Genomic DNA, 11,048 nt, shown 5'->3' with positions numbered 1-11,048 from the left:
GGCCACGAGGAGGCACTCATCGTTTCGTTCCAACCGCCGCCAACGGCCCTGGCCCTCGCGAGCTCTGGAACTACAGAGGTCGCACGGTGAGGTGCCAGGTGTGGCCCGTAATCGGAGCGCACAAAACATGATGGGACACGTAACGGGACCACACAGGGCACATTGGGCACTTGCAGGGGCGTGAGGTGGCGGCACGTAATGGGAGCGCGCTGAGCATGATGGGGCATGTGCGGGAGCGCCAGGCGGGGCATGTAACCAGAGCGTGCGGGTCATGATGAGGCACGGACGTGGGGGGTTAGGTGGGGCACGTAATTGGAGCGCGCGGGGCATGATGGGGCACTTGCAGGGGCGCGAGGCTGGGTACGTAACGGGAGCGCGCGGGAAATGATGGGGCACCTAACGAGCACGCAGAGCATGATGGGGCACGGGTGCGAGGTGGGGCGCACAGTGGGAGCGCGTGGGGCATGATGGGACACATGGCGAGGCCGTCAGGGCACAGGGGAAGCACTTTTGGAACACGTGAGTGACAGGGCTGCCGCCCTTGAAGGAGCCCTCGGAGTGGCTGCGTGGTGGGGCACGTGGGGCAGGTTCAGGAAAAAGGATGCAGCATGTGATTGCAGGGCAACCTGGTGAGGACACGAGAGCCACTTGCCACCAGCAGGGTTCAGGGCTCCCAGCTGTGGGTTACTTCCACCTTCTTTCACTTTCCCTCTTCCATTGTATTCTAGAGAATTTAGGCCCAGACAAGACACTGATTGATTGATTGATTGATTGACTGACTGACAGAGGCTCGCTCTGAGCCCAGGCTGGAGTTCAGTGATGGATCTCAGCTCACAGCAGCCGCCACCTCCTGGGCTCAAGAGATCCTCCTGCCTCGGCCTCCCAAGTAGCTGGGATTACAGACGTGCACCACCAGGCCCAGCTAATTTATTTTTTAGTTTTTAATTTGCTGGTAAGATGGTTTGTAGCTTTGTTGCCTAGGCTGGTCTTGAACTCCTGGCTTCAAGCGATCCCCCAGTCTTGACCTCCCAAAGTGCTGGGATTATAGGCGTAGGCTACAGCCAACTTTCAATACTGCCCCATTGGGGGTTACGTTTCCAACACATGAAATTAGGAGGATACATTCAAACCACAGCAGTATATTATGACCATAATATTCATTAACTGTGTAACAGGCTGGGCGCGGTGGCTCACACCTGTAATCCCAGCACTTTGGGAGACCAGAGTGGGTAGATCACTCGAGGTCAGGAGTTTGAGACCAGCCTGGCCCACATGATGAAACCGCATCTCTACTAAAAATACAAAAAATTAGCCGGTGTGGTGGCAGGCGCCTGTAACCTCAGCTACTTGGGAGGCTGAGGCAGGAGAATCACTTGCATCCGGGAGGTGGAGGTTGCAGTGAGCCTGATTGCACCACTGCACTCCAGCCTGGGCAACAAGAGCAAAACTCTGTCTCAATAAACAAACAAACAAACAAAACCTGTATAACAGAGTGTCATTGAATTTCTAAACGTTGAAAGACTTCACATTAAAAAAAAACTCACAATTTAATATTATTGAGTGAAAGAAACCAGACACAAAAGGGTACATTCTATATGATGCTGTTTATGTGACATTCAAAAACAGGCCACATGACAACATGGTAATAAGGACAGTGGCTGTCCTTGTTAGGAGTTATGACTGGAAGGAGGCAGGAGGGAGCTTTCTGGAAACACTCTACATCTTGCTCTTGAGAGTGCATGTATATACATCAAGTGTTTATCAAGCTGTGTGGTTAAGATTTGCACACTTGTATATGTTATACCTCGATTTAAAAAATCTAAATAAGTAAATAAAGATACCTTCAAATCTCTTAAAAAAAAAAAAAAAAAACAAGAGGCCAGTTTCGGCGGCTCACACCTGTAATCCCAGCACTTTGGGAGGCTGAGGTAGGAGGATTGCTTGAGGCCAGGAGTTCAAAACCAGCCCAGGCAACAAAGTGAGACCCCTGTCTCTACTAAAATAAATAAAACAATAAAATAAAAAAAAAATTCGAGAGATCGAACCATCATCTGCCAGTTTGTATTAGAAAAAAAGAGAGAGAGAAGGAAGACTGGGTGCAATAAGGCTCATGCCTGTAATCCCAGCACTTTGGGAGGCCAAGGTGGGAGGATTGCTTGAGCCCAGAAGTTGAAGATCAGCCTGGGCAACAAAGCAAGACCCGGTATCTACAAAAAAATTTTTTTAAAATTAGCTTGGCATGGTGGCACGTGCCTGTAGTCCCAGCTACTCAGGCAGCTAAGGTAGGAGGATGGCTTGAGCCTAGGAGTTGGAGGCTGCAGTGAGCTGTGACCACGCCACTGCACTCCAGCCTGGGCAACAGAGCAAGACACTGTCTTCCCCTGCCCCCCAGCCCCCCACCCCCCCCAAAAAAGGATAGTAAGAGCAAGAGATTGAGATTCAGAAAGAACTGTTTCCCAGCACCTGTCTGCTCCTGTCGGGGTCGTGAGGTGTGGACAGTGTGCCTAGTCCCTCTGTTTCTGCCCCTCCTCCACAGTGGCCAAGGCCAGCACTTGAATGTTATCAGAGCAGGCCCAACAAAGGCTGCCTCCCCAGTCCTGTGATGTAACCCAGTTTCCACCTGATTCTGGTGACCTTGGGGACACAGGGGTGTTGCTGGGGAAGGGGAGGAGAGAAGGGGCAGAGACCAGGCAGTGGTGCAGGCGTCCAGCTGCACTTCCCACTTCTGACTCTGTGCCTGCTGTTCCCTGCTGGGAAGAAGAAAAGCCAGTGATGCTGGCTTGAGGCCATAGTGGGAGGCCCAGTGGATCCTGAGAAGCCAGGTATTCCAATGTCGGGCTCTTGCTGGGGGCTTCTGGTGCTTCTTCTGTCTCACTGACAAGCTTTCATAGGGGAGCAGATGGGAGATCAGGGTAGAGGCCTTGTAGGTTCCAGGCTCTCTAGAATTACCTGGGAGTGTCACCTATAAGTGTAGAGTTCTGGGTCTCACTGGAGACCCCCTGAAGCAGATCCTTTGAAGGTGGGCCTCTAGAATCTCTATTACACCTATGCTTTCAACAGTTTCCCGAAAGTTTGGGAACTGATCTAGAAGGTGGGGAGCTTGCCTGGGTTTTGCTGTCCAGTTCTAGGTCCGGATGCATGCTGGGGCTGGACCTTGCATTATTAGTGTCACTGCAAATGACCCTGCAGATGGCCCCTTTCATGCTTGTCTCCAAATTTGAGTAAAAAATGTAGACACACACACACACACACACACACACACACGTATCTTCAAGGGACCAGTTTTTTCACTGCAGTCTTTTGTTTTACAGCTGCGGAAACTGGGGCCCAAGGTCATGTGGGTTAGGACTGGGATCCAGGACTCAAAGTGTTTCCTCTAAAATTCTGGTGCTCCTTAGGGTTGAGGGTGGTGGATGAGTGCTGGACAGGGGGAGGGGAGTGGACAGGACTGAGGTCGGATGCCTGTGTTTCAGCCCGGGCAGTGAGTGTGGATGGCTTGGCAGGTGAGCCTGCCAGAGCTGGAGGACCGGCTTCAGTGTCCCATCTGCCTGGAGGTCTTCAAGGAGCCCCTAATGCTACAGTGCGGCCACTCCTACTGCAAGGGCTGCCTGGTTTCCCTGTCCTACCACCTGGATGCCGAGCTGCGCTGCCCCGTGTGCTGGCAGGTGGTGGACGGCAGCAGTTCCCCGCCCAACGTCTCCCTGGCCCGGGTGATCGAAGCCCTGAGGCTACCTGGGGACCCGGAGCCCAAGGTCTGCGTGCACCACCGGAACCCGCTCAGCCTTTTCTGCGAGAAGGACCAGGAGCTCATCTGTGGCCTCTGCGGTCTGCTGGGCTCCCACCAACACCACCCGGTCACGCCCGTCTCCACCGTCTGCAGCCGCATGAAGGTGGGGAGTGAGGGTGCAGGCGGGGCGGCGGGGCCCGCGAGGACTGGATCCTGTGCTCTCTGGCGCTATCACCTGGCACCAAAATGGATCCAGCTATCCTCGATTTCCCTGCAGCCCTGCCCTGGCACATTCATTCCTTAGTGTTTGAGCGGCAGCTAAACCCAGGTGCCGGGGATTGAAGCTACACGCACAGGATGGGAGCTCCCTGGTGTCACGTGCTCACCCCTTCCTGTTTTTTGTTTGCAGTTCTGGTTTGTTCCTTTCTCTTTTTTTCTTTCTCTCTCTCCCGCCCCTTTCCCTTCCTCTCTCTCTCTCTCCCCCTCCCTCGCCCGCCCCCCCTTTCTTTTTCTTCTTTCTTTTTGGAGATAGCGTCTCACTCTTGCCCAGGCTGGAGTGCAGTGGTGTGATCATGGCTCACTGCAGCCTCCAACTCCTAGGCTCAAGCAATCCTCCCACCTCAGCCTCCCGAGCAGCTGGGACTACAGGTGCACACCACCATGCCCAGCTCATTTTTCATATTTTGTAGAAATGGGGTCTTGTTATGTTGCCCAGGCTGGTGTTGAATTCCTTGGCCTCCAACGATCTTCCTGCCTGGGCCTCCCAAAGTGCTGGAATTATAGGCATGCACCACTGCCCTAGGCCCCTTGTTTGTGTCTGGACATTCCCCTGTTTGCACTCTCTGGTGCATGAGGGTGGGGACTTCATTTTGTCCCCTGGTGTATTTCAGTGCCTGGAGCCATGCCTGGCACATTGTAAATGTCCAAAATGCTGAATCAGTGAATTCCTGCCATTATAGGCCATCACCAAACCTAGCAGATCATTCTTTAAGACGAGTAATAATAATACCTGGCTGGGTGTTATATATACAAAACACCTGTTATAAAACACGTGACTGGGTGGCTTATGCCTATAATAACAGCACTTTGGGAGGCCGAGGTGGGTGGATCACTTGAGTCCAGGAGTTTGAGACCAGCCTGGGCAACATAGTGAGACCCTGCCTCTACAAAAGTTTCAAAATTAGCCTGGTTGGCCAGGCGCAGTGGCCACTCCTGTAATCCCAGCATAAAGCTGGAGGGAGCATGGGTGGGGGCGAGATAGGGCCAGCGAGGTAAGCTGCGGCTGGGGCATGGAGAGGCCAGTGTGACCCGGGAATGGATTTGGAGTTTATTCACAGGATGAGGGAGCAAGGCGGAGGCTGGAGGGTTTTAAGCCAGTGATGACATGCTCAGATCTCTCTGGCAGAGGGGAGCTTTGAGGGTGAGGCAAAAGGACAGTGAGAGATGAGGGTGCCAGGACCTAAGTCGATGGGAACTAGGACAAAGGCCTGGGGCAGACCAAAGACAAATTTCGAAAAGAAAAAAACCCTGACAACTGTGTGTGGCAAGGAGGGTGAGGGACGGGAAGGTTGACTCCAGCTCTGTAATTCCCCCTTGCACAGAGGAAGTGATTGCAGGGGAGGATCCAGCATGGGCAGGTGGAGCGGGAGGTGCCTGGGGATGTGCAGTCGGGTTGAGGGGTGTGCAGACCAGGACAGCGGCGGGGCTCAGGGCAAGAGGTGTGGAGGGTCCTTCCTCCTGGTGGTCACTGAAGTCCCCTTTGGTGGAGAAGACCAACCCAGGAGAGTCTACATAGTGATAAGGGAAGACACTGATGATGACCCCAAGGGGTACCAGACTTAAAATCTGGATTGAGAGAGAGAGAGCCCTGAAAAAGGAATAGAAAGAATCCTCAGAGCAGGAACACCGGCTGAGTGTGGCCTCCCGGAAATCAGAGAGACAGAGACTGAAGGAGGAGATCACGTGTGTGAAATGTCTCTGAGGACTGAAAAGTGTTAAATGTAGCAGTAAGAACTGATTATCTTGGCAAGAGCAGGTTTAGGGGAGTATGGAAGGTGGAAGCCAACTGCAGGTGAGGAAGCCGAGTTTATGTTTTATTAGTTGATGGGAAGGAGGGAGGGAACAGGCTGGGAGCTTTTCTGTCCTTTGTAGTTAGGATCCAGCAGCTCAGCTTGGGTCCCTGTTTTAGATTTGGGCTTAATTTTTTTTTGTTTTTGGTAGAGACAGGGTCTCACTATTTTGTCCAGGCTGGACTCAAACTCCTGGCCTCAAGTGATCCTCCCGTCTCGGCCTCCCAAAGTGCTGGGATTCCAGGCATGAGCCACTGTTCCCGGCCAGATTTGGGTTTTGATGATCCCGAGGCTCTTCTCTGTTACAACACAGAATACAACTAAATTGCACTCCTTTATTGCCCTCTTTAAGGTGTTCCCGTTGCCTCCTGTTTATTGAGATCTTGAGATGCTCGACTGATGGGTGCATTGATTTGCATAACTTAGTTCTTCTCACGGGGAAGGAATGAGTCCCGTCTGTCTGCCTGGGGAGGGTGACATTGGAATGCCGTTCTTAGGCCTCTGTGAGATGTTCTGATGTCTCATTCTCCAGAGCAAGGACTCTGTCCATTTATGCCAGCAAGTGCTTGATTCTTTACCCAACTCCCTTCCTGAAAGCCCCTTGCAGCTCTCTGGTGCTTGGGCACGATCCAAGCCAAAAATTCTGTACATTGCATGGGTACAAACCGACGGGGGCTCTGGTCAAGTCATGGAGTAGATGGTGGTCCAGGAGTCCTGGTTGGCACCCCCAAGGCTAGGTCAGATTTGGGGCCCGGGCAGTCCAGGAGAAGTGCATTTATGTCAGCTTGGGGAGGTCGCAAATCCGTGCTGTGTCCAAGCCCACCAGGAATGGATTCAGGTGTTCATAGGTGTAGGGATTCACCAGGTTTAACCCAGGCCCGTGTGAGCACCACTGGCCCTAGAATTAGCCTCACCTGGCGCCGGCCTTTTTGTGATGGCTCCTGATTAAATACCCACTAATTCTGGATCTGCTGGTGACCACAGAGTTCACCTGATGGGTCCCCTACAGGCAGCATTCAATCCAGGAAGTGCCAGCATCACATGGTGACTTCTGGTAGCTGTAACATTTAGTGACTGTCTCCATGTCATGCACAGGGGTGACATCGAGACCCTCTTATGCCTGGGAAGTTCCTGCTGTCAATGCAGAATATTCTCTTTTTTTTGTCTTTTGTTTTTTTTTTGAGACGGAGTCCTGCCCTGTCACCCAGGCTGGAGTGCAGTGGCGTGATCTCGGCTCACTGCAAGCTCCGCCTCCTGGGTTCACGCCATTCTCCTGCCTCAGCCTCCCGAGTAGCTGGGACTACAGGCGCCTGCCACTGCGCCTGGCTAATTTTTTGTATTTTTAGTAGAGACAGGGTTTCACTGTGTTAGCCAGGATGGTTTCGATCTCCTGACCTCGTGATCCGCCCGCCTCAGCCTCCCAGAGTGTTGGGATTACAGGCGTGAGCCACCGCGCCCGGCCCAGAATATTCTTTGAAAAAAAAAAAAACATTAGAGATGGGATTTCACTGTGTTGCCCAGTCTGGTCTCAAATTCCTAGCCTCAAGTGATCCTCCCATCTTGGCCTCCTAAAGTGCTGGGATTACAGGCATGAGCCACTGTGCCCAGCCTAGAATATTCTTTTTTTTTTTTCTTGAGATGGAGTCTTGCTCTGTTGCCCAGGTTGGAGTGCTGTGGCACAATCTCGGCTCACTGCCACCTCCTCCTCCCGAGTTCATGCCATTCTCCTGACTCAGCCTCCCGAGTAGCTGGGACTACAGGTGCCCGCCACCATGCCCGGCTAATTTTTTTTGTATTTTTAGTAGAGACAGGGTTTCACTGTGTTAGCCAGGATGGTCTCGATCTCCTGACCTCGTGATCAGCCAGCCTCGGCCTCCCAAAGTGCTGGGATTACAGGCGTGAGCCACCGCGCCCGGCCCTTAGAATATTCTTGAATTATTTTATTTTTTATTTTTATTTTTTGAGACAGAGTCTCACTGTGACACCCAGGCTGGAATGCAATGGCATGATCTCAGCTCACTGCAACATCAATCTCCCAGGTTCAAGCGATTCTTGTGCCTCAGCCTCCCAAGTAGCTGGGACTACAGGTGTGTGCCACCACACCTGGCTAATTTTTGTATTTTTAATAGAAATGGGGTTTCACTATGTTGGCCAGGCTAGTCTCAAACTCCTGACCTCAAGTGAAGTCCCACCTCAGTCTCCCAAAGTGCTGGAATTACAGGCGTGAGCTTCTGCGCCCAGACTATTCTTGAACAATTTAACCTGTTTTGGACTCAAGGGTACCTGGGTGGCTCTGGTTCCCGCCCTGGTTTCCCTGGGAGTGCTTGTGGCCATTGGGATACTCCCAAGAAGGTGATCCAAGGAGCTGAGAAGGGGAGGGATCAGCTGCTCATGGGGCCATGGCCTGTTGCCTCCAGGAGGAGCTCGCAGCCCTCATCGCTGAGCTGAAGCAGGAGCAGAAGAAGGTGGATGAGCTCATCGCCAAACTGGTGAACAACCGGACCCGAATCGTCATGAGTGCCCCTTCCCTCTGCCCCTGCCTGGGACCGGCCACCTTCACTTTCCTGTAGAGCTCAGTTCTCATTGGTCCTTTACAGAAAACCATGCCTTCCATATAAAGCCAGAACTCAAAGCATTCCGGGGCGGGGTGGGGAAAGCGCAAATCCTCTCAGGGGAATTCAACCCAGTTGTCGTTAGGACTGGCTCCAAGTTGGCTTTTGTCCTCTGTGTCCTTGAGACTGAGATAACCCAGGACTTGAGTCTCGGGGGTAAACAGCTCAAAGCATGGGTGTGACTCCTCCGCCCCTGTGCCACCTGTGTCTGCTTGACCTTGCCAGCCTGTCATGGTGCCCTCCCAGTACCTGGGTGCGCAGGCGTGGAGAGGCTGGCAGCCCTGGGCCCTGGCTGATCTCCCGAAATGAGAGGCACATGGGGCTGGGAGGCATAGTGCCCCGGCCCTGGAGGTGGCTGTGAAACAGAAACAGGAGCCGGGCAAGATCCAGAAGCACTCGGCCTCCCTCATTTACCCTCCTCACCCTTGCGCGGCAGGCGGTACCAGCCCTGCCTGGTGGAGGCGGAGCTCAGGGTTCTGCAGGGAGTTCTGGCTCCCTCACAGCAAAGCCTGCTCGCCCAGGGCCTTCCTGCTTTCCTTCAGTTGTGGAACTCTGGGATATGCACATTTAATAGCTGAAATAGGCAAAGTGGGGTGTGGTGGCGTGCATCTGTAATCCCAGCAACTCGGGAGGCTGAGGCGGGAGGATTGCTTGAGGCTGGGAGGTCAAGGCTACAGTGAGCTATGATCGTGCCACTGTGCTCCAGCCTGGGCAACAGAGTGAGACCCTGTCTCTTAAAAAAAAAAAATTAAAACAGGCCAAAACAGAGCCTCTCCATTTGAAATGGGAGCTGGGGCCACCCTCCCCACGGCCACCGCCAGGGCTCCCCATGCATGGGGTGAACTCCCTGCCCGGCGCCAGGCCATGCAGCCTCCCCTGAGACTCAGGTCCCAGGACCAGCCCGGTCAGGAAGGCCCTGGGGACACCGAGGCCAGCCAGACAGAGCCTGGCAGCTCGGCTGTGACTCTGCAGTGACCAGCCCTCCCTGTCCCAAAATGAGTCGGATGTCTTCAGCTGGGTGATCCGCCACGAGTTCCAGGAGCTGCGCCACCCGGTGGACGAGGAGAAGGCCCGCTGCCTGGAGGGGATAGGGGATCACACCCGTGGCCTGGTGGCCTCCCTGGACACGCAGCTGGAGCAGGCCCAGGGAACCCGGGAGCGGCTGGCCCAAGCCGAGTGTGTGCTGGAACAGTTCGGCAATGAGGACCACCACGAGTTCATCCGGGTGAGTGGACAGGGAGGTGTCCCATCCCCGTACCCGCCAGGGCCTTCCCCTTCCCAACAGTGCCCTGGCTTCCCACCTTCTAGCCTTAACCTCCCTCTCTCTTGCCTTCCAGAAGTTCCACTCCATGGCCTCCAGGTAATAACCTTGGAGAGAGCTCAGCCAGGGTCTGGTGGCTGCGGGCACGGGCATCTCAGCTCCACTGGTTCCTCCATTCAGCTTAACCAGCGCCTCCCAAGCAGCTGCCCACAGCTGGCTCTATAACTGAGCCTGGGGAAGACAGAGGAAAGTCACGTCCCTGCCTTCAAGGGTCTCGCAGACAGGTGGGGAGGCAGATGGTGAACTGTGGGTACCTAGAACAGCAGAAGTTCACTCAAGCTACAGAAATACTAGAGGAGGGTAGCTCATGCCTGCAATCCCAGTACTTTGGGAGGCCAAGGCAGGAGTATTGCTGGAGGCCAGGAGTTCGAGACCAGCCTGGCCAATGTAGTAACACCCCCGTCTCTACAAAAAATACAAAAATAAAAAAATTAGTTGGGCATGGTGGCATGCACTTATAGTCCCTGCTACTCATAAGGCTGAGGTGGGAGGATTGCTTGAGCCCAAAGTTTGATGCTGCAGTGAGTCATGATCATGCTACTGCATGATCCAGCCTGGGTGACAGAGCGAGACCCTGTCTCAGAAAACAAAACACTAGAGGAGGAGCAGGTGTCTGGGAGGCCTGGCAGAGGGGCACACGCCTGATGGCTGAGAAGGGCCCAGGACCCGAGTTTGCCAGGCAAGCCGAGGGAACAGTCCTGTAAAAGGGGGAGTGGCATGCGGACTCTGGTTATGAGAAGTTCAGGGTGGCTGGGTGTAAGGCAGGATATCAGGAGGAGTGGGAGCTGGGAGAGGTGGGAAATGGCCAGAAGCAACATCCAGGAGCACCGAGCATCCCTTGCTTACCGTCCTCACCCTTGCGCAGCAGGCAGTATCAGCCCTGCCTGAAACTTGCTCTGCAGATTGTGGGAAGAGAGCGGATCCATGTTCTAGACCCAACAAACGAACACGTGCAGTTCCCAAGCCTTCCTCACTCCCTGTTTATGGGAGACTCCTTGTTTCTCACATTTCTTTTAGTCTTAGAGACAATTTGGTCAGGAGACATGGGTTTAAATGAAGGCACAGAGCCTGGGCACGGCAGCTTACACCTGTAATCCCAGCACTTTGGAAGGCCAAGGCAGAAGGATGACTTGAGGTCAGGAGATCAAGACCAGCCTGGCCAACATGGTGAAACCCTGTCTCTATGAAAAATACAAAAATTAGCTGGGTGTGGTGGCACATACCTGTAATCCCAGCTACTCGGGAGGCTGAGGCACGAGAATCTCTTGAACCTGGGAGGTGGAGGTTGCAGTGAGCTGAGATTGCTCCACTGCACTCCA

General features: G+C 53.8%; 1 protein-coding gene across 1 annotated transcript; it reads left to right on the top strand.

The window, feature by feature from the left end:
- The first annotated feature begins 290 nt into the window (after window positions 1-290).
- LOC743790 (tripartite motif-containing protein 73) lies at window positions 291-11,048 on the top strand. Its single transcript, XM_016958783.4, has 4 exons — window positions 291-3,890; window positions 8,214-8,315; window positions 9,409-9,633; window positions 9,746-11,048. Exons 1-4 carry the CDS (start codon window positions 3,492-3,494, stop codon window positions 9,770-9,772), a joined length of 753 nt encoding a protein of 250 aa, XP_016814272.3. The 5' UTR covers window positions 291-3,491; the 3' UTR covers window positions 9,773-11,048.

The sequence above is a fragment of the Pan troglodytes genome, chromosome 6 (assembly GCF_028858775.2).
Source record: "Pan troglodytes isolate AG18354 chromosome 6, NHGRI_mPanTro3-v2.0_pri, whole genome shotgun sequence".
Classification (NCBI taxonomy): domain Eukaryota; kingdom Metazoa; phylum Chordata; class Mammalia; order Primates; family Hominidae; genus Pan; species Pan troglodytes.
Note: the sequence above shows the minus strand (reverse complement) of the source record. Positions and strands in the feature narration are given on the sequence as shown.